Genomic DNA, 24751 nt, shown 5'->3' with positions numbered 1-24751 from the left:
TATTCAAAAGTTGGGAGAAATCGAAATTAATTAGCATAACTGGTCAAATTGAGTCGCGTGTGCGCGGTGAAATGGCTCACTGGGTTGCGGACGGTTCTGGGCACCTTGGATTAAGGTCCATCGTTTGGAGCGGGTTGTGATGTGGTAGAATACGCTGGAGGAAGAAACTGTGTCAAACGGTTCTTGTTTCAACCAGTTTTCGGCCAAGAAATTGTGATAGAGCGTTCTAGGAAATCGAAAATTATCTTTGCAATCAACAATAATTTTTTTAATCATCTCAATTTTCAATTTGATTTGTTTCTCAATCAAAAATGTCAATGTCAATATTTAAGGAATCAAAAACACAACTCTTCAATCTGCTGCCACTATGCAAACTGTAGTCCCAATTGGATTCAGTTGACGGTACTCCGTTGTTAGGAAAATAAAAAAAAATGTTCAAGATATATTTGGCTGTGAATAATTTCAAACAGTGAGTCATTGACCTTAGTAAAGTCATGCGAAAAGTATTTGCAAACTTAAGGTGCGCTACAGCAACAATCAGATTCAATTGCATTCGCGTGGATCAAATTGTTTCTGTTGATCACGGAAGGCCAATTTCCCCGACATGTTTTCCCCCAATTAGACCTCCTATAAAGCCAGTTGTGACAAATTCACTGTCTTTAGTGCTTCCGGATTTGTATTGCTGATAAGATAAGAATTTTCCTCTTGGAGATTTAAAGATGTTTTCAAACTTTGTCATTTTGGGAGCGGTACTACTCTGCTGCACCTTGCAGGCAGCGGTCAACGGTGCCGAGTACGACACCAAGTACGACAACGTGGACCTGGACGAGATCTTCCGCAGCACCCGACTGCTAAACAACTACATGAACTGTCTGAAAAAGCTCGGCCCGTGCACTCCGGAAGGCAAGGAACTAAAAGGTAACTCGCCATAACTCATCGCCCATGGAATTGCGTCGGCATCAATAACCTTGACCTTGTTCCTCCCTTCTACAGAGAATCTTCCGGATGCCCTAGCCAACGATTGCGCAAAGTGCTCGGACAAGCAAAAGGCCGGCGCCAGCAAGGTGATCCACTTTATCGTTGAAAACCGGCGGGACGACTTTGGTGCCCTTGAGAAGCTGTACGACCCGTCGGGAGAGTTCCGCCGGAAGTACCTGGACGAACAGATGCACTTCCGGCTGCATCGTGAGGAAGGCGGTTCAGCTGCTGCGGAGGAGAAATCGCCGGCAAGTGAGAGTGAAGCCACGACTGAGGAAGCTGCTCAAGATCACGGTCAATCGGCCGAGGGTCGTCGATAAATGATGCGTCGGATGGATTAAAGATGCGTTATAAAATAATGATCATCATTACGGGAGGGGGACGTCTGGGGTAAAGTGGACTTCAGTGCGTGCATTGCGTCTTCTTCTTCGAATAAAGTGAAGAACTCAGCGCGAGATGTGTTCGTTTTTCAGTGAATCCGAACTCGCACGGAGGTGGACCTCAGGTGACCCCCACGGGCAGCTCACCTTAATGGCTGGCCAAATTAAATGGTTATTGAGTAGGAAAATTGCAGACCGGCGGCGGCGGTGCGTCGTTTTTCGTGTGTAATTTATGACCCACAGTGGAGAAGCTTCGACGCGATGGCGGCGGCTTTTGAACCTAGCCAATAGTGGTCAATTTGTTATTGCTGTTGTTTCTCAGTGTCTTGCGAACCTTCGTGGTGAACGAACACTAGAGCTGCGGTATTTTTTACTACCTAAGCTCAGAGTTATTTCAAAACAAAATTCACAGTCTTTTTAAAGACTACCTGAGTTATTTTCCAAAATTCTAAACAGTCTTTTCAAGACTAACCCCGCCTGAAATTTTGTTGTATTTTACAAACGAAGCCATCTTTTTAAGAGAACTTTGCTTGCAAAATGCGTCAAAACAAAGGTAAACGCAAATCTTCTGAAGATTTGGTCGTTACGTCGGTGAAGCGTTTGAACGCTAAACCGGCTAACGGAAACAGAAAAAGAAAACAGCCTCTTCTGAGGTCTGATTCTGATTCTGAATGTGAGGTCAATCCTCCAATTCCATTGACAAACAGTTTCGGTGTTTTATCCGAAACTGATGACAAGGAACCTTCTCCTCGTACTGAGCCTTCTGCCGTCGAGAAACGAGTAAAGGCTCCGCCAATTGTAGTGACTTCCGTCTCCGATTTGGCCAGCTTTCGAACGCAACTGAAGAATTGCAAGGAAACTTGCAATTTGAAGGTTTCGTTCCAGCTTGGTCGAAGAGGAGAATGTCGCTTGTTGACGGAATCTTTACAAGATCACCAAACTTTTGTTGGTTATTTGAAAAACCACAAACACAATTTCTACACGTATGAGACCAAGAATGCTCGGCCATTCAAGGCGGTCTTGAAAGGTCTCTCCAACGACTTGTCGGTGGATGAGATCAAAAACGAACTTAAGGTGTTGCTTGGCTTTGCCCCATCCCAAGTAATACCGATGAAGAAAAAATCAAACGGGAATATTTCTCGCTTTGGTTTGACTTCACAATTTTATCTGATTCATTTCAACAGAAATGAAATCAACAATTTGAAACTTTTGGACAAAGTTCAGTTTTTGTTCCATGTACGGGTAAAGTGGGAGCATTTTAAGAAACATGGCGGTAATGGCCAGAATCTGACCCAGTGCCGGCGTTGCCAGGCATTCGGTCACGGTACTGATCATTGCGCCATGGTTCCAAAATGCATGGTTTGCGGGGATTCTTCTCACGACAAGGACAATTGTCCCGTGAAAGAAGTCACCCAATTTAAATGTGCAAATTGTGGTGGAAATCACAAATCAAATTTCTGGGATTGCCCCATCAGAAAAAAGGTTTTGGATTCTCGTGCTAAGCATCAGCCGAAATCCAAACCGAAATTTTCTCAAAGTCAGGTTGTACCTGCATCTTTAAATCAAACGTTCGTGCTGTCTCACTCGAACAATTCTAGAAATACCCCTACCGTGGAAAAGTTAGGTAACAACAATGGCATTTCTTATGCTAACGTCGTTTCGGGTTCATCCACGAATTTTAAATCCTCTACCAATCTTTCTGAAATTGGGCAGGTACCTCAAATCTCATTTGAAAATTTTTCTGCTGGCAACGCTTTGGGATCTTCTGATCTCGGCGATGTTACGTTTGAAAAAATGACTTTTTTGCAAAACTCACTGTTTGGTTTGATTCAAACAATGAGTAATGCTACATCCATGATGGAAGCAATCCAGATTGGATTAAAATTTGCGAATGATGTTGTTCTTACCCTGAAGTTTAATCATGGATCTAAGTAATTCCATCAATATTATGAATTTTAATGCTCGCTCTTTAAAAGCGAAAGAAAATGAATTTTTCAACTTTTTACGAGTTCATAACGTGCATGTTGCTGTTATAACCGAAACATTTTTAAAAACTGGCACTTATTTGAAAAGTGATCCAGATTATAAAGTTATAACTAATAACCGAATGAATCGAAATGGCGGTGGAGTTGCAATAGTTATCCACCGTAGTATGACTTATAGCACGTTACGTGACTTTAAGTTAAAAGTTATTGAAAGTTTGGGCATTGAACTTGAAACTTCTTTTGGGAAAATTATGATTGCAGCTGCATATTTGCCATTCCAATGCACTGGGGAAAATAAAAATTATTTCAAAGGGGATTTGAATAAACTTACTCGGCATAGATCTCGATTTTTGATCATCGGTGATTTTAATGCCAAACACCAATCTTGGAATAATTCAAAAGTAAATTCCAATGGTAAAATTCTGTTCAGAGATTGCACTTCTGGTCTTTATTCGGTTTTATACCCGAATGGGCCAACTTGCTTTTCTTCTGTTAGAAATCCATCAACAATTGATTTGGTTTTGACAAATCAAAGTCAGTATTGTGGTCCTTTAGTGACTCATGCTGATTTTGATTCTGATCACCTTCCAGTAACTTTTTCACTTTCTCATGAAGCAGTTACCAGACCCAATAGTTCTGTGTTTAATTACCACAAAGCTAATTGGGACAGGTATCAGCATCATATTGAGAATAATTTAAATCATGATTTTGTTTTAGAAACCAAAGCTGATATTGATTCAGCCTTGGAATCTTTAACTAATGCAATTTTGGATGCTAGGAATATTGCTATTCCTAAAGTCCAAGTCAAATTTGATTCTCCCATTATTGATGACGATCTTCAGCTTCTGATTCGTCTGAAAAATGTTCGCCGAAGACAGTATCAACGTTCTCGTGATCCTGCACTGAAGCGAATTCAAAAAGATTTGCAAAAGGTTATTGACCACAGATTCACTCTCCTGCGAAATGAAAAGTTCGCAAGAGATGTCGAACAAATTAAACCTTATTCCAAACCTTTTTGGAAACTTTCAAAGGTTCTTAAGAAACCTCAAAAACCCATCCCTTCTTTAAAAGATGGTGATAATATTCTATTAACTAATGGGGAAAAAGCTCAAAAACTTGCTCAGCAGTTTGAGAGTGCTCATAATTTCAACTTGAATGTTTTGAGTCCTATTGAAAATCAAATTTCAATAGAATTTCAGAATATTGTTGAACAAGAATTTTCATCAGATGAAGTTTTTAATACGGATCTGAATGAAATAAAATCTATTATCAAAAAATTTAAAAATATGAAAGCCCCTGGTGAGGATGGCATTTTTTACATTTTAATTAAAAAATTACCAGAAGCAACTTTAAGTAGCTTGGTCAAAATTTTCAACAAATGTTTTGATTTGGCATATTTTCCCAGTAGTTGGAAAAATGCCAAAGTAATTCCGATTTTGAAACCGGATAAAAATCCTGCTGAAGCCTCAAGCTATCGGCCCATTAGTTTGCTTTCATCTATTAGTAAATTATTCGAAAGAATAATTCTTAATAGAATGATGACACACATTAATGAAAATTCAATTTTCGCTGATGAGCAGTTTGGATTTCGCCTTGGGCATTCAACTACTCATCAGTTGTTGAGAGTTTCAAATTTAATTCGAAGCAACAAATCTGAGGGCTATTCTACTGGCGCTGCTCTTCTAGACATAGAAAAAGCATTTGACAGTGTTTGGCATAAAGGTTTGATTGCGAAATTGAAAAGGTTTAATTTTCCGATTTATATCGTGAAAATTATTCAAAATTATTTGACGGATCGTACTCTGCAGGTATGTTATCAGAATAGCAAATCTGATCAACTACCTGTACGTGCTGGCGTCCCTCAAGGAAGCATTTTGGGTCCAATTTTATACAATATTTTTACTTCTGACTTGCCTGATTTGGATGTCAGAAATCACTTTTTGCTGATGACACAAGCATCTCCGCCAAAGGCAGAAGCCTTCGTGTCATCACAAGAAGATTACAAAAAAGCTTGGATATTTTCAATTCTTATTTGAAAGAATGGAAAATTACTCCAAATGCTGCAAAAACTCAACTTATTATTTTCCCTCACAAACCAAGGGCTGATTTTCTTAAACCAAAAAGTCATCACATTATAAAGATGAATGAGGTAAATTTAAAGTGGGAGGATCAAGTGAAATATCTTGGACTTGGTTTTGACAAAAACCTTACTTACAAGGATCACATTGAAAGTATCCAGGTTAAATGTAACAAATATATTAAATGTTTGTATCCACTTATAAACAGGAATTCTAGACTTTGTCTCAAGAATATACTGTTAATTTATAAACAAATTTTCAGACCTGCCATGCTTTATGCTGTGCCGATCTGGACAAGCTGTTGCTTAACCAGGAAGAAAAAACTTCAGAGGATTCAGAACAAAATTCTGAAAATGATTCTGAAACTTCCTCCCTGGTTCAGCACCAGTGAACTTCATCAATTAGCCGAAGTTGACACTTTGGATGTTATGTCCAATAAGATAATTGATGCATTTCGACAAAAATCATTGCAGTCTTCAGCTGCATTGATCCGCTCTTTATATAGTTTATAAGTTAGTTTTAAGGTATCCCTTTTCCCTTTTGTACATGTAGGACCTCCTACATTTGAAATCACTGAATAGCGAAAGCTACAATATTTCATGAATAAATGAAAGTTGCTAGTATTTAAAATTGAGGTGAAAAGTCATCGTTTGTGATTGGACACTCAATAATATTTTAACTGAATGAATGTACATGGAAAAGAAATTTGAATAAATATAAATTAAAAAAAAAAAAAAAATGCTGTTGTTTCTGAAATCTACTGAGAAAGGTAACGTTTAAGGTCCCTCATTTGTTGGTTACTATGCATGCTGGTTGAGGTGATGATGATCGGGTTTCTTGCTTGTTGTGAGAGGAGGATCAAGTCACCGTTGACGGGGTGTAGCTTGTCTAGAGAAGATGAGCTTGGGCTATAAGCCTTAAAGTAGGCAACACTTACTCATGGTTTGTTTGGGCTAGGGTGGAGCTAACTGAATATTGAAGTGATAATTTTATGTTTTAGAAATCAGTTTTTTTAGTTGTTGATTTATTGGTTAAATCTGATCTTTTTCAAATAAATTTGTTTTGTTGAGCACATAGCTCATACAAGAATTTAATAATAAACCATTTTTAGAAAAAAAACACTTCTTATAGTATGATTGACAAAAATCAAATAAAGATTCACAAGAGATTGAGGATATTCATCAAAACGTATATTTATTTTAGCGATTGACCTAAGGTTTGACCTTATCGAAAATTTACATTTGCGGTTTTATCAATAGTGATCACGATTACTTAAACATGACGTTTTCTAAAGAAAATTTTCTATAAATTTGTCCGAAATTCTTTGAATGTTAGACTTCTAGTTGCTGAAATGCAGCTACAAAAAAGAAAAAGGAAAAATTGGGTTTATTTGTTATTACCGAAATAGCTCTCAATTTTTAATTGCCGTTATCTCAGTAACTATTGATTTGATTTTCAATGCCTAAAATGAAACATATACGGGTAATTCCAGGTCAATTGGGTACTTGACCTTCACCGATGTGGACCAAACTATCGATAGTTAACAGAAATCCCAAGTTTGGTGCTGATTGGACCATCCCTCTATTTTTGGCACCGCCCTCTTTTTTGACGATTTTCTGCAAAACTTTGTTATCTTTTAATCATAACTTTGCAACTATTTGAGCAAAAGACTTTCTACAGGTTGCATTTTATAAAAAATTGTTCAAGGAATTTGATAAAAATAAAATTTAATTCAATTTTTTGACGTTTCAAGTATAAAAAATCAGTTTTGACCAATACTTTATATTTTTATTTTGTTTATTTTATCACAATCCTGTTCCCTGGACAATTTTTCATAATAATCCATGTAGTCCTCAAACTAAAATGAACTTTTGGCGAGATACAGCGATTTTACTGAAAAAAGTGCGATTTTGCACAGCACTCGGAAGTACATCGTCAGCTGTGTGCTATCTTGCGACATAGACCATTTTGGTCGAAAATGAGTTAATGATGACGTTTTGCTATACTTAACCAACACTACAAGATGCTTTAACCCGATTTTGGAAACTCCGTTTCCCGGGTATCGCGATACACACTTGTGACATAGACCAATTTATCATCAAAATGATTGTGCACACTTGTGACACGTCATACATGTTGTTGGAAAATGTGGAAAATTTGTCTTGTTTTTCACAAATTTATGTACGCACATACTTTCTGAAGGCAATGCAACCTTTTGTTTGTAAAAATATACTGATTAAGTCGATTAAACCATTGATTTCTGTGCACACTTGTGACACGTAGTACAATTTTACTTTCGAAACACACTTGTGACACACGCTTTTCAGATTTTTGTTTTCATTATTTACTGTATCTTTTGACTGGTGTAACCAAATTAGTTGAACCTGGAGCGTTTGTTAACCGATAGTATACGAACCGATTGCTTCAAAAAGTTTGGCTCTATCATTCATAGTTTTGAAATTATTTACCAACAAACTTTAAAAATCGATTTTCTCAAAAAGTACTAAATGGTCGTTGTCACAAGATAGCAAACAACTGACGACATGGTGTACTTTTCAACAATGAGGGATGTTTTTTGTATGTGAGAAAATTATTTCAGATTTGAATTCATAGGACAGAGTGCTGCGCAAAATCAAACTTTTTTCAGTAAAATCGCTGTTTTTCGCCAATGATTCATTTTAGTTTGAGGTTTACATTGATTATAATGTAAAATTGTCCGGGGAACACGATTGTGATAAAATAAACAAAATAAAAATATAAGGAATTGGTCAAGTGTGCAAACTGAAGCGTTTGGTACGGTATGTCCACGCATCCTTCCTCCTCTGTAGATTCCGTTCTCAGAATCCTCTGTGCGATAAACACAACGCAGTAGGGCTGGCCAGTTTGTTTTTTGTAATACATTTCCGGATGTTCAAGGAAAGTGCTTGGGCGTAATCTTACCCTTCGATTTTCAAGCATCGAACTGGCTGAAGATTTTATGACCGATATTAAAAGTCAAAATATCAAAATACTTTCAGCAGTCACTGTTTTTGGCACGCTTCGTGCAAATGTTTCCTGAATGTGTGTGTGTGTGTGTCGGTGGGTAGTGTATGCAAATTATGTGTGTGATCGACCGACGTAAAGCGTTAAACCGACCCCAGCGCGTTGCGTGTGACGACAAAAATCGCGCGACGGTGAAGAAGCAAATGAAGAAGAACCCGGCTTACCGGTAGTGCACACTCAAGTCTCTCCGTCTGTTCAGACTTCAGTCGATGATCGCTGTCCAGCGAATACAAACACACGGCTCTAATCGGGCCGGCTAAGTCGAAGGAGGAGTGTGTCGAGCCAACCACCTTACGCACAGACAGACAACGCGAGTTCAGCTGGGCACAAACCTGTAGAAGAATTTAAATTGCTCAAAAGAAATTTGAATATCTACGAAATTGCTGGAAGTCACGTCGTCGACTCTTTGAGGATTTCGTCATCGCTGGCTTTAGCAAAAAGGTGGTGTGCACTAATTGCAAGTAATCGTATGCAAGTCGTTGCTGGACGTAATTGTTGCAATTAAGAAGCATGGAGCACTGTAGCAGCGTGGTTTTTGTGCTGATTTGCTGCCTGATGGGAAACTTCATACTCATCAACGATCGGGAACGGATCGTTATGGCTGCGGAGGTGCAGATCTCTGGTTCGCCCGAATGGAAACGACCATCGCGAGAAGGTATTTACAAACAATTATATAAAACAGCCAATAACTTATTTCCATTCTAGCTTTTATGACGCAAAACGGCAACTCTGCTGGATTAAACTCAAGAGGAGCATCCCGCCTCGGATTACGAGATGAACGTGAGGACGGTCATCGAGTTTGATTGATTTACACCTCGCAGAGATTCGAATGCCGAAGTAATTAGCCTTTGCGATAAAAAAAAACACAGAGAAACACTGACTGAGTGAAACTAAGTTAAGTTGGGGCAGATGATGTTGGTGCGTAGAAATGCCATTCGATTGTGGAAGACTTTGGGGATCCGGTCGTGATAATTTAATTTAGTGATCCCCGTGTTAGTTAAATGTTGTAAACGTATTTTGTAAATATAATGCTGTTTTAGGAATGCTTTGTCTCAAACCTGTTTGAATTATTAGAAAGTTATAAAAAACAGGGGGAAACAATAAGGAAAGTTAAAATGATCAAATCAATTGGATCGCAGATTTAGCATGACACGTTACCATTTAGGGTAGCGGTCATTGGTTCACCCGTCCTAAAATAAATTTTAGATTTTCTTAAAATCTTAATTAATTTGAAAATCGGCAAAAAAAACCTGTACATTTTTTTTAATAGTCCTCACTTCGCCATTTTTGCTGCCAAAATTGTATGGAGACTTGAGACCGATGACACAAAATGGCATCTGTGGTCATAAGAAAGCCTCCCACAATATTTGAGCCAAATATAAAATTCAAATATAACCCATTTCCGTTATTCAGGGAGTATTGCTCGTATGACTATATTTTTAATAAAAGTGAAAATATACTTTCAATGACTTGTTTGAATGCAACCAATTTTAAGACTTTTTTTCACCAGAAATTTTCTGATCATGATTACATGGCATCAGACATGCATCGGCACGCTCTGCACTGGAACATCAAATTAGCACTTACCTCAAGTTCAAAGTAAACTGCACATGGCACAGTGCTAGTGCTATAATTTAGCACTCCAAAATAGCACTCCAAGTAAACATCAATTTCTACAGCCGCTGAGCAAAAAACGATTGGCAAAAAGGTTCATTTCAACGATCCGTGATGTTTGTAGAGTCCCAAACGGTACAATTGCTTATCCATTTTCTATAACATTTAATAATTTCTTAATTAATTTTCAACTTCTCTTGCCATTTAAAAAAACCGTGCCGTGCCAAACTAAAAGAAAAAAAAAATACTTGTGTATTACACAAATAAAAAAGTATACTTTCAGGGGAATAGAACCATGGACCTTTCAAATCAGAGTCTAAAACCCAAGAACTACACCAAACTTTCCGATGAAAATAGTTGAAATTGTTTGAAACACCTTCTAGTTGTCAGTGACAGTCTATTTCAAATCAACAAAGAAAAAACTTCTTAGTTACCAATTTGGTTAGAGTGCAAGGGCGAGTGCTTTGATCGATAGCGCAGTGCTATCCGTTAAAATAGCACGCGTGCTAACCAAGTGCAGTGCCAATGCATGTCTGCATGGCATACATGGCCGGGACCGTGGTGTAGGGGTAAGCGTGATTGCCTCTCACCCAGTCGGCCTGGGTTCGATAATGAGACGGTCCCGGTGGCATTTTTCGAGACGAGATTTGTCTGATCAACTGTAAATGTTGGTCCCGGACTAACCTAAACAAAGGTTAGGTCGTTAGCTCAGTCCAGGTGTAGGAGTCGTCTCCCTGGGTCCTGCCTCGGTGGAGTCGCTGGTAGGCAGTTGGACTAACAATCCAAAGGTCATTAGTTCGAATCCCGGGTTGGATGGAAGCTAAGGTGTAAAAAGAGGTTTGCAATTGACTCAACAATCAAGCCTTCGAATACCTAGTTTCGAGTAGGAATCTCGCAATAGCGAACGCCAAGGCAATGCTGTAGAGCGAATAATTTGATTTGATTTTTTTTGATTACAAATTAAATTGAAATCCAATGAATATTAGGGTGGATTGGAAAATTTAGAGATTTATCAATTTTAACCTTATTGCAGCTGTGTTCCAATTGGCATAAACATAAATATTACAAAAAAGAGTTTTTCCCATACAAAATTGATATGCTTGCCGGAAAGCCGGTTCTGCTCAGATCACTCCCAAATTTTAGAAGGTTGTTTTGAGGCCTGATTGTGACCAGAAAATGGCTGTTCTGCATATTGAGCCACCCTGAAGGATATGTTGATAGTGTTATCAGTTCAGAATAAATCAATATTGATTTATATTATAACTCAAAACTGTTAAATTCAAAATACATGAATCTCTAAAATTGATCCCCTTTAAGTAGAGCGTCCAATTTCCCGGGGTTACAAATTTCCCGGGAAACGGGAAATTTTCAGCCAATTTCCCGGGAAATCCCGGGAATTCCCGGGAAATTATTTTTTTTATGAAAATTGCTATGATCTTGGTTATAATTGATATTATGCTTAAAAATTGTAAAGGACAATGTTAAAAATGGTTAAAATAAGTGTGAAGGTCAATTAACAGCTTGACTGCATGTAAAAAATCATTCAACTACAAGAAAATGTATTTTGGTATTTTTTGATGAGAAATTTCAAACTTGCCTCTGTAACCAGTTTATTGAAACAAGAAAATAAAAACATGTAGAAATTATGTTTTTCATGACAAATACTGGTTTCAGCTTTTGAACAAATGGTAGCTTTTTAGTGTTGGTTTTACTCCAAACAACCCAATGTTTTCAAATATTTGAAGCAAGCTTTGAATATATTTTTGCATTTTTTTGAGAACGAACAATAGAAGTAATTTTCCAATGATTTTTTTGTATTGTTATGCAACATGATTTAAATTATGTTATAAATTAACATCATTAAAGATGTGTGAAGGTTTATGTTATAAATTAACATCATTTCACAAAAAGTCTTCTATTTTTTCACATTTAACCCTCTAACACCTGTACTTGTACTAAATTAATAGTTTTTGCACAAATTCGATTTTCATCTCATTTGATTATGGTAAATAGAAACGTAAAAAAATATCAATTTTAATTTAGAGGTAAGGAGTTAATATTGTTTTGATGAAATACAGTAGTTGTTCGGTAACTGGACGTTGTTTAACTGGGCTGCTTTTTAACTGGGCGCTCGATAACTGGGCTGTAGCCCACTTAAAAAGCAGAAAAACGTAAAAAAACCAAAACAAACCGAAATGACCGAGGGGTTAATGGATGCCTGAGCCTGTTCAACAAATAAAAAAACTGTTTTCAAACATTTATTTAATTTCAAGTCCTAATTAAATAAATATGATAAGTAAGCATTGTAAATATATTTGAGAAATTTTTATGTTTATATTACATCAGGATAATACTATGCATCGGTGGTCCCCTCGTTATTTTACGTTCAGCCCAGTTAGCGAGCAGCATTCGGTGACTGGGCTACGTTCTCAGCCCAGTTACCGAACAACTACTGTAACATCAATCTGTTAAAAGCTTACCTAATTGTAATAATTTAATACTCATTAAGCAAGATCTATTCCCAGTTGCTTCAAAAATTAATATTATCAGAAATAATTCTGATATCATAATTTTGATAATCTAATTAATTATATATAAACCAAACAATACATTTAATTGAACAAAATCATATTGAGTTTGTTCATTTATTATTTTTTCAGAGCATTTTCAAATAATAGTTCCAAAAATTTAAGAAAATGTATGCTTCCGCTTAAATTTCGGGAATTCCCGGGAAATTTACAAAATTCCCAGGAAACGGGAAATATTTTTTTTCGGGAAATCCCGGGAATTCCCGGGATTTTTTTTCCCGGGACGGGAAATTGGACGCTCTACCTTTAAGTTAAATAATATTGATCCCTCTAAATCCAAGACCTGTTGCGATCTAACCCTAATCTGTAATAAAGTATTCAACTGGGGAAATGATTGATTCGACAAATTTGAATTTTTACCACAACATTACGATTTCTCGTGAACGGTTGAATATACCAAGTAGTTTCAAGAGAATCTTATTTACCTTAATAAAATCTCAAGAATCGAATGCAATTCTATTTTTGTTGGTGATGGTAAATCAGATTTAAAATGCATTTCAATGTAAAAACATTATCCCATAATTTACATATCTGTCCACCTTGTCCGAAAGAATTCTACGTTAAAAATCCTTCAAATTTGCTAACGCCAATGTTGTCTTTTTGTAAAGTTTTCTCTTTGAATAGCATTAGAAAAATGCAACGGCGGATGTTAACACAAACTCCAATGCAAAATATGACCAAATTTGGTGATGGTCGATGCCAAACGCATGGTTACTTGGGGCGGAATATATCAAATTATTCTGCCTTAAATTGATGTGCAAATACCATGATTCAAAATCAATATTTCCCAGCAGTGATTGGATGGATATTTTGATCTCAATTTGTTGCATATTTACGCTGCAATCTCGCCATCCCGCTGATTGATTCACCGAACTGAGCAAAACTTGTCCATTTCCCTCAATTTGAGTGCACCCCATAACTGGCGTTGAACCGTTCGTGTTGATTGCGCCCAACGTGTATGCAACCTTCAATGCAGCTCCACTTTGCTTGATGGCTACATTCAGGCGGAACAAATTGAATTTTTCATCGCACCACAGACAATGATAAGTAACTGAAAGGGGGTTTCGCTGTTTTCAATATTCGCACCAGTTGATGCGTTAAATCGAATCCAATTTATTTCTTTTTTTCCGATTCGTATGGAGTAAATTTGAATTGTAGTGCCACTTGTGTGATGTTCTCACTCTTGAAGGGTACGTGCCTCGGCGTGGAATGGGATGTGTTAATACACTTGCCAGATCGATACAAGTGTTATTCTTTTTTTTTGCTGACTTGGGTGCGATCTCGATTGGATTTTTTTGTGCACGTTTAAACACCGAAACGTGAGCTGCAGTATAACAAGTTTTTCACTTCGAATGTGCATCCACAGAATGCAGATGTTCGATGAAAAAAGAAACGACCACCCTTTGGCCGATGAAACCAAGTTAGAGTCAAGTTTCAATATTTGGCTTTGTGAAGTTAGGTCGAAAATGGGTACACCATAGGTCGAAAATAGGTACATCGTCGCGCTTTGCGAACGCGTCCAGCGGTGGTGCATTCACGCGAGCAGCCGACACATTTTCGGCTTATCTAGTCGAGCATAAATTTTCACTTCGACAGAGGCATCGGCGATGATACCATAGCCCCTCAATAGTTTGGCCAGCACCGGGGACCGAACCTTGGCCGTCTGGCACCGTGAACTAACGCTCGCCGATAAACGGTGAGAAATCGTGGGCAAAAAAATTAAACTACCCTTTTTTTGTTTGTATCAGCTAGCATTCGATTTTAGATTGGGCCAATTAGCTGCAATCGCTTTTTGGACGGTCCAATTTGTAATTATGAGTGGGGGTGTTTTTTTTCACAGTGCCTTTTTTTTCCTAGTCCGCATATTGCTCATCGACAAGCGTGTTCTGGTCGTGTTAGAGTATTCAAAAAAAAAAAAAAAGACTAAAGCCTAGTTGGAAACAGAAACGATAGTAGCAAAGTATGGTCAACAAAGGCGTTTGTGCACGAGGGATACACGTTGTTGTATGGAGTTCCACCGAGAATTTGCGTTGTGGGAATGGTACGGGTGCCGTATCTGTGGTAGAAAGAATAATATTGTTGAATTGAGGAAGTCCAGTCGAATGAAAACATATTTTCACTCCGGTGGAAATGGAAATGGAATTTATGACAGGAATTGATAGCGGTGGGCTTTTTGGATATCTTTTTCTTTTTCAGTTGGAATCATGAGTTAAGATTTAATTTGCATTGTAGTTACTGTTAATTTAAAAGATCATTTTTTCTCATGTATCAGATAACTGCAGAAAAAGAGATTGTAATTACCCTCACATAGGTATAATTTTTGGCAAACTTTTAGACTAACTAATACATAAAAAAATTATATTACAAGTGCATATTTAAAATGTTAATAACAAAAGCCACTATAAAAAATTACATTAAAAAAGTTACCTTGAAAATTGTCTCTATAATATTTTTAAAATTTAAATATAAAAATTCAAGTGGGTAAAGTTGGTCGTACCAGTCACAATTGATTTAAAAATGAATCAAAATGTTTTTTTTAAGTTCTGGTTGCCATAACCCAAAACTTTGCCGAAGGGATGTAAGACAAAAAGGTCGAAAGGACAAAAGTCTGTGAAAATGGGGTAAGGGCATATTTAAAAATTCTTTCTTAATAATTTATTCTTGTTTTTTTCAGCTTTTTTGGTAATTCGAAACGAGTTCAAATAAAAGTTTTCGTTTTGGAGTTTTATTGTGAGGTTTTCCATTCTTTCATGCATGACCAGTTTTTTTTAAAATGGTTGTAAAATTTCTAAAATATTTCGATTAAAAAATTTACTAAAAACCCTTTTTCTTTAAAGGATTGGAAAGAATTCTTGAGAAAAAATTAAATAGTTAAGTTGGAAATTTGTTTTCTCAGACTTTGAAAATGCTATGATTTTTTTTGCTTCAAATGTTTGATTTGTTCAATAAAATTTCCTACATGTTTTATAAAAACTAATTATGTTTTTGTAATGTCTCAGACTACTATCTACAAAGTTTTCCATCACTGAAATGATAATGGTATTTTTCTATAGCAGAACATACACCCAAAACTGGCAGCGCTAGTCCGAGAGAATGATGGCCTCGAGTCGAGAGAATAGTGGTACCATTCACGGACGCAGAGAACACAGCTCGAGATGGGCGATAGAACAATTCTCTCGAGGTTCATTTGCAAAAAAAAGTTCATCCGTCAAACAAAAAACCAAAAGTGTCGATAACGGGAATCGAACCAGAGACCTTTGATAAACCAATCCAATGACTTAGCTGCCTCGGCCACCACAGCTTGGTGACCAAGGAGAAGTCAGAAGTCGATGTATGACACTTGTTGGAGATTTATTGATTCAACTAACGAATGAACTCATTTGTTATGATGGTGTGAGTTGGTACCATTATTCTATCGATTTTGGCACTGAGCCCTCAATAAATTTTGAGAGAACGATTATCTCGACTCTGAATTTTGGGTGTACGAAAAAACATGAAAAAATGAAAAATATAGGAAGTGGTAGAATAAGCCTAATCCTAAGAAAAAAAAATTAAATAAAGTTTTTCGTTGAACAAAAGTTGCTTAAAATAAACTCCTGAGCACGAGAAAAATAGAATTTTCCGAAAACAAATAATTTGAGCATTTTATATTCTTGTTTTCTTTACAATTTTTAGTATTTTCTATTTTAACAAAAATGAACAGGATTCGGTAATTCTTTTAAATTTATTATTTCCTGATTCTTTCTAAATTTAAATTAAATTGTATGTCTTTTTAGAACCGTTGTTAGTTTAATTCACTGAATAGTAAATTAAATCCCGAGTAGACGGGGATAACTTGGAAATAACATTTTTGATATTTGAAAATACTAGGCAAATAACATTTTATGTTATTTTTTACATGATTTGTTATTCGTCGTTATGATTTTTTTGTTTATGTTGTTGTGTTTTTTTGTTTTTGGATTGTTGTAACAACAGACTCATAACATTTTGAGTTATTCTTTGAACAAATCTTTGTTATTATTTTTTTTATTTTAACAACTAATCCGATCATCCAAATAATAGTTGGATGTATTCTTCCATAACAAAAAATGTTATTCGAATGTTGTTTTGGCTTTTAACTTATATCAGACTAATAACAAATTTTGTTATGATAACATGAAATGTTTTTAAAACTGTTTTTTTTTATTCAATTTTCAAATGTAATGCAATATAATACTTGTTGTTGAAAATTGAATTTTATTGAATTTTAGTTTGAATTTAAAAAGTATTTTTAAGTGTTTGATTTTTTTTGTTTCTTTCAATACCAAATGCTGCAAAAACTGTTATAAAGGTGCTTTGCCTATACTTATTCGAAATATTCAAACATTATTATTCTCAAAAATCAAACCATCCACATTAACGACCCCCGGGTAGAGCGTCCAATTTCCCGGGGTTACAAAATTCCCGGGAAACGGGAAATTTTCAACAAATTTCCCGGGAAATCCCGGGAATTCCCGGGAAATTTGAAATATGACGAAAATTATTCTGATCCTGTTTCTGGTTAATATTTTGCAACAGAATTGTATAGAACGGCATCATTAATGTCCAAAATCAGTGTGAGGATCAATGAATGGCTTGAATGCTTGTAAAAAATCATGAAGCTATGAGAAGATAGTATAAGTTTTTTTATTTTTTATGCTGTCTTTCAAATCGTACCAAATCAACAAAATATTATTATTATTTTTTTGTTAAAAAGTATTTTTTTAATCAAAGTGTTTGGACAGTGAAAATTTATGCCCCACAAAAATAAAATTGCTTTTAAATTTGTCTCAGTGACCATAACGTTGAAACAAAAAAAAATATCATGTAGAAATAATGTTTCTTATGGCAAATTACTTATTTCAGAACAAGTATTTTCAACTTGTGAACAAATAGATTATCACTGTTTCTTGATACCAAACTCACAGTTTTACAAAAATTGAAGCGAGTTTTTGAAATAATGGTTGGATTCTTTGGGTAAACTTCATAAGATTTTAGTTATATGGTTAAATGTCCTAATAAATTAATTAGATTAAAATAATTTTCATAGTGTAAAAATGGTTAAAATTAAACGATATTTTTTCATACTTTAAATTTACCGATTATATCTTGAATACTTTTAAACAAATTCTTCTTGAACAAACCTTTTTGAAAAATTTAATCCTATCAATTAAATTTTCATCCAATTTGGTCAAGGTAAACAAAAATGATATTTTCAAATGATATAACAAAAAAAGTCGTTAAAATAAATTGTCGAAAAAAAATAGGCAATATTCATGCCATAATAGCGTAATTTGTGTTGCCCAACATATAACCAAACAATATTCCTTGTTGTGAATGCTTCAGGAATAAATATTATCTGAATTAAAACTTGGCATGAAATTAACAGACATAGTTCAATATGAACATTAAATTGAAATGAATAAAATCAAATAAGGTTCTCTAATTATTGGTGCCAAAAAGGTAGGAAAATGTATACTTCCATTTGTATTTTGGGAATTCCCGGGAAATTTACAAATTTCCCGGGAAACGGGAAATATTTTTTTCCGGGAAATCCCGGGAATTTTTTTCCCGGGACGGGAAATTGGACGCTCTACCCCCGAATCTTTTGTGGTCTCTATTGCAAGTTTCTGCTCGAACCTAGGAGTCCGAAGGCTTGAATGGGGAGAGCACCCAAACCTCTTTTTACTCCAAGGAACCTTCCACCCCAGTGTTTGAACTGACGACCTTTGGATTGCGAGTCCAACCGCCGCCAGCGATTCCACCGGAGTAGGCTTGGTTTGGTGTGTTGTTTGTACTTATGGCATGGAGACAACTCCTACACCTGGAATGACTTAACGGCCTAACAACCAAGGCCGGGACCGACATTTTACTTCCTCATCCGATGGAAGGTTGCAGCAGATGGGAATCGAACCCAGAATCATCCGCTTACAAAGCGGACAGCGTAACCATTCGGCCACGCACTGCCACTATTCTACTTTTAGAGAATTAAGAATGGTTTTCGTTTGGAGAGACTTTTGCAAATTTTTTTGATATATTTTTTTTGAATGTCTTTCGGATGTAAAACTGGACAAAATAGAACTCATACAAAAATTGTAATAGTCAGGGAGTAATAATTTTGTTTTTTGAATTATTGTAAATTTTTAATGTAACTTTCCGCTGCACTTAAATACTAAAATAACATATTTTTGCATTTATTTCAAGCAGATTTTCGAGTACCGTGAAATTCCAATATTTTGTAATTGGCATGCCACGAAATTTCAGTTTTTGAGCCGTGAAAAATCACTAGCCCTAATTATACCCAATTAAAAAATGTTTGATCCCATTTTCCTTTTGTCCAATTCACATTTCAACATATTGTCATACATTCGGACCAAAAATCCCAAATCGAATAGAAAAGTAATTCCCTAGGTAAAGATTTCATTTTTTTGCAAAGCACTTATGATTGGTTTGCTCCCAAATCTTTGTGGAGAAAAAAATTTATAATACCCCATTAAAATTATATTTTTAGCGAGTTTATTTTTGCGAAAAGCTAGAAACATTTTCAATCGAGCTTTGTTTGAGAAGCCTAGCTCTGAATGCACAATTCTCTTACTTTAAGTCTCACTCTCCACAATCTAACTTCACCGAAATTGCTCTATCATTTCAATCAATTGGAAAATTACTTTTCCTCCGCCATCAAATTCTCGAACTCCAGTGGTCAAATATCGATCTGATTGCACCAATCCTGTAAAGTCGAACAACCGTTCCTTCAATTTCCCAAACAGCTTCCACAACTCTGTTTACCTCCCAAAATGTAATCGCATATACACAAGTTGCCGGGTGCAATTCAGAAGCCATTCTAGAGAGGCAGAGAGGCACTGCAGCAGCAGCAATTGAAAATTTATTTTCCGTATTCGGGCAAAGTGCAAACGACAGCTTCATGTATTCAAACGCCCGGCTCAGGATGAATGAAAAACTCTGGGTGTGCTGTGCACACTGCAGAGTGTGCAAAGTGCTTTTCATGGCATGCAGTTTTTCACCCGGGGTCGTGTGCGTGTGTGTTCTTGTGTGTAAGGCGATTGTTGCTTGTTTTTCGGTAAATTTTGCATTAAAGGTAAACATTTTAAATGGCACTTAAAATTAATAATATTAGCATTAGCATTAGCATTAGCATTTGGAGGACGCCCCACCACCGGAAGGCTCCACAACGCTTATCCCTCTGTTTGGTCTGGTTGTGTTAGACCCTCATCCGGAACAATAATCCAACACGGGAGATACCATGTCTTCATCTTTTGATGAGTGTGTAATACAGCCCAGGGCATAAGGGGGTCCAGGCCGGGTCCAAGCTATCCTCAGGGATATGAAGGATCGTTAGTAAACACCTATCTAAAGTGCGCAAGGACCCCTACGTCACCTTAGTGGTATAGATGTTTGTAGGGAGGTTTTGGACTCAATGTTAGTAGGAGAGGTAGAACCCTAGGATACACCTCGAAAGGCGTTGCGGGTTGGTTGTAACAGTATTCCTAATTCCAGTCTATGCTCACCAAGTCGCCATGGCCTAGTGGTTAGCATTTTTGCTTACCAATCCAAAGGACGGGGGTTCAAACCCCGCCTTCGGCGACTTTGATTTTTCGTTTTATATTCAGCATTTCAAGTATTTCTATGTCCTTAGCTTTCTCGATGGGAGCAGATGGGAATCGAACCCAGAACCATTCGCTTACAAAGCAAACACTGTAACCGTTCAGCCACAGCTGCTCCCCGGCACTTAAAATTAATAATATTTGAAAAAAAGATTGGAGATTGAAAATGAATGAAGAATTGATTGAATTGAGTATTGTTTACTTTTCAGTTATAAGTTTCTAGTCTATTTCATATTGCTAGGATCGATATTTTCACCGACCTAGAACCGCAGGCATGACTAACTTTTAATCACATAAAAAGCTCACTCGGTACAACTGCTCTGTTCTGAGATGGTGAGAAACCAAACATTTTGGGTAAAATTTGAAAAGCTTATCAAGTACGAACGTGCAATTTAACCACAATGTTTTATGGACCCTAATGGAAACATTTCATTTCGCCGCAACAAATTAATTATCCAATATTTGGCCAAACAAACACCATTCCGCATGTACATAATTAACAACCGTAATCAAAAATTCCGCCAAGAACAAAGTGCTGATTTTCAGTTTCATTTGCTGTTTCCCGGGAACCATTAATTATTTTCGCACCATGAAAAATGCGCTTCGCAAACAGCTAAATGTAAAACCATCACGGCTCAGCGAGAGAAAAATCCCCATTGACTGGTGAAAATCGCGAAAAAAAACACGTTGATGAGAGGGAAAAACAGATGAGAATTTTTTTTCACAATTTTTGCGTCCTCGATGCACGAAAGCCAAATATTGGACGAACAGCAGCGGAAAAAAATGTGACTAGGGATGGGCTTCGGAACTGAAATCAATTTGTAACATCACGCGCGCTTCTTTTCCGCACGTGCGAGTTTTACAAGTCCACGTTGAACCGTCCGAACCGTTGTTGCCATCGGCGGGATCGTGTTCGTGAAAAAAAGGACGCGCCATGGCGAAGAGTATGTCCTGAAGGTTCAACGTACCTTAACGATTGCTTGGAAATGGGAGTGAAAAATTTGGTGTGGAATTTCAATTACTTTCGAGTGACCTTTATAGAATCTTCTGTAACATAAGCGACTTTAAATTTTGGTTTTATTGATGTCTTGTTTTCTATTCAAATTTAAAATTTTGTCCTGGTTGTTGAAAAATTTCGTCAATATTTGGAAATATTTTGCAATGGTGTAAAATGCATGTTGAAGCAATTTTTACATTCAAATGTTGAATCCATGTCTTGTTGTTTCTATTTTTAAATCTTTTTTCCCCCCTTCACTCCCCAACTGGCATGGAGGGACATAAAATGCAGCGGCCTCAACAGAAAGAATGTAATATTTTGCCAACATTCGTTTGTATTTGGTCTGGGAAAACAAAATTAATGTTTAGGTACATTATTTCTTTTTACAGATATGATTTTTAATTAGTTTTTGATATTTTGTCAAATCTATTTTTAGTTTTATTAGAAAAGGTTGGATTTCAGGAATTTTTGTTTAAAAAAAACATTTTGTTTAAGAAATCTGTCTTTCTCAAAAACAATTAAAAGCGCTCAATAATCAAATAAAAGATTAATTTTCAAATGTTTAAGCATATAAAAAAACAACGCTGGCAATAAATCTTTCTCACAATTTATGCCAACTGTAATCTTCTGGAAATAAGAGTTCAATATTTAATTAGACGGGTTCCATAATACATTTTAATTAAAAATAACAACAATGCTGAAGTTATTTAAAAAACTGAACTTATTTTTTTTAAGAATTGAGGTTTTTTTTCGAGATACCTGCAAAATAGTTGGCATAGTAAGGGAGCCTAATAATGAAAAGTACAACCAAACTTTTTTTTTAAATTCAGACAATTTCAAACAAGTTTCAACAAATGACGTTACCAATGTTATCAATAGTTTTAGAAATATCATTAGTCAAATAGATGCTATATAACTATTTCCCTTAAACATAAATGTGCCATCGTTTGTAAGAATCTTGCAAACATGCAAGAATCTCAATTTTCATTCAAATTGGAACATCCCCTATTATTGACAATACCCGAAAAAATTACCTTTTCACGCTCAAATATTTTTGCTGTTTGTTTCTAATATGGTTTAGTTGTGCTTTTTGACAAACTTATCGTGTTTCTGAAAAAAATGATTTTTTCGTAATGCCAATAAAAGAGGGGGCACATTTGCTATGAAACATATCTTTAACAGTCTCAGCGGAAATTTACCAGTTAAATAAAATTTGGAAAAGATTCTGTACTGAATTTGAAAAACTTTCTACTTACAAAATGGTTCTATCCCATTTCCCAGAAATCCATTCCCCAGAATGGAATTCCCCAGAAATCCATTCCCCAGAATGACCCATTCCCCAGAAAAGTGTTTTTTTCTATTACGAATGTACTTTATTTCAAACAATGATCAGTTTTAAAGTGTGAAGTGCTTTATTGTGATAACTGCTGACAAAAGTTGAATGTTCCCTTCTTTAAACATTGTAAATCGAACCATTAGTTGCTGAGATATCGACGTTAGAAAATGGTGGGTTGTTTGAGAGAGACTTGGAATTCATCAATTTTCATGTTTTTAAACATTTGCATGGCAATATTTCAGCAATTAGAGGCCTAATTAACATAGTTCAAAAAAGAAATATATGCGCACTAATTTAAAAAAAGAATGAAAGACTGCGACTATTTCCAAAAAAGTTTCCGGAAAATGGATTTAACTTGAAAACGGTACACTTTATCAAAATTTCACTAAAGTACTTTTTGACTGCAAGTTTGATTTTACATCGAAAAATGAAGTTGAAAAATTGTTGCGACCAGTATTTCGATTTTTTTTAAATGAGTATTTATTCAGAAATTCAAAACTCGTTCAATGATTTTTTGCACAACCTGGAAATTTCTGAAAAGTTGGCATTTGATGTCTCCTAAAACATATCAGAAAAAGAAAAAAAAATAGTGTATTTTTGAAAATCAAGTTTTAGTGACAAAGTTAAATAAAAAATCACTAATTTTTTTACAGTGTATCATTTTTTTCAGTGTAGTCCGTATCCATACCTACAACTTTGCCGAAGACACCAAATCGATCAAAAATTTCCTTCAAAAGATACAGATTTTTGAATTTTCATACATCATTTTTGTATGGACAGCTGCCAAATTTGTATGGAAAATTATATGGACAAACAAATGATGCAAAATGGCTTCTTTGAGCATACCGAAGGCACCAAAAAAGTTTCAGTCGGATAAAAAAATACAAAAAATAAAATTGAAGAGAAAAGACCGTTTTCATAGAGTTGTTCTTGTGATAATTCGACGCTTTCGTGCTATCATGTCGCACCTGCCATTTTGACGTTCCGAGAAAAACGCGTATTAATGTTTGACCTTAAATAAACAAAAACCATTGGTTTTTGGTTGACCATTCTGTGCATTGCCCCTAAGTTTGGTTGTATTTGGTTGCCGGAGTCCCGAGTTATAATTACAAATGTTTACAAATGTACGTGCGTCAAACGCATCCTGATCTGAAATCCCTTTGGCCAATTGTCACACTCACCTAAATTTTCAGGGAGTGACAAGATAGCACGACAAGATTGAATCTTCTTTCATATGAAAAGTGACAAAAATCCGCGGAGCTATTTTGGTTTTTATTGAATATCTCAGGATTGAAATTGAATTTTGAGGATCTGTGAAGGTCAAAATGTGAGGCATTGTGAGCTGCAAAAAATGGCGTTCTTAACTCAATTTGGCCCAAAATGCACGTACGACAAGTTAGTACGACGGCGACGAATTGTTGACAAAAGTTGAAATTTCCCTTAAAAGTTGTATTTTCCATTCTTTAAAGATGGGGAAACTCTCTAGACTCTCATTACTGCTGACAAAAATTTAATTTTCCCTTTAAAGTTGAATTTTTCCTTCTTTAAAGAAGGGAAAACTCTTTTGACTTATGATAACTGCAGCATGCTGACATAAGTTGAATTTTCCTTCAGCAGTTATCCCTAGTAAAGATAGTTTTCCCTTTTTAAAGAAGGAAAAAATCAATTAGTGTCAGCAGCAGTCACGATGTCATCTTTAAAGCGATTCTAATATTGAATTAATGTTGAAAATGTAATATCATTATGCTAATTTACCATTATGCGCCATTATGCCACATTACGTTATGCCAAACGGCATTATGCCAAATGGGAAATATAACATGTTTTTCAAGGTCCTAAACATTTCTGGGGAATGGGTCATTCTAGGGAGTGGGATTCTGGGGGAATGGGATAGAACCTACAAAATAATTTCTTTTGAATCGTCATCAATGTTTAAACCAATTACCGGAATCACAAACTTATAAATGTTTCAAAGGTAAGTTCATCCTCCGACCTTGACAATGCCCTAACATTTGGGCGTCCAAACCGACACCAAATAAAACCGCAAAATTCATTCTGACGCACGCGATGAGTTAATAATTCACAATCACACCCGGGCCAAATTTACCCTCCC

The 24751-nt window shown here is 36.0% G+C and overlaps 1 protein-coding gene across 1 annotated transcript; it reads left to right on the top strand.

Annotated features, from left to right (window-relative positions):
• The first annotated feature begins 679 nt into the window (after positions 1-679).
• LOC120427060 (ejaculatory bulb-specific protein 3-like) lies at positions 680-1433 on the top strand. The gene is made up of 2 exons (XM_039591899.2): positions 680-918; positions 994-1433. Exons 1-2 carry the CDS (start codon positions 720-722, stop codon positions 1296-1298), a joined length of 504 nt encoding a protein of 167 aa, XP_039447833.1. The 5' UTR covers positions 680-719; the 3' UTR covers positions 1299-1433.
• The last annotated feature ends 23318 nt before the right edge of the window (positions 1434-24751 follow it).

This window comes from Culex pipiens, chromosome 2 (genome assembly GCF_016801865.2).
Source record: "Culex pipiens pallens isolate TS chromosome 2, TS_CPP_V2, whole genome shotgun sequence".
Lineage (NCBI taxonomy): Eukaryota > Metazoa > Arthropoda > Insecta > Diptera > Culicidae > Culex > Culex pipiens.
Note: the sequence above shows the minus strand (reverse complement) of the source record. Positions and strands in the feature narration are given on the sequence as shown.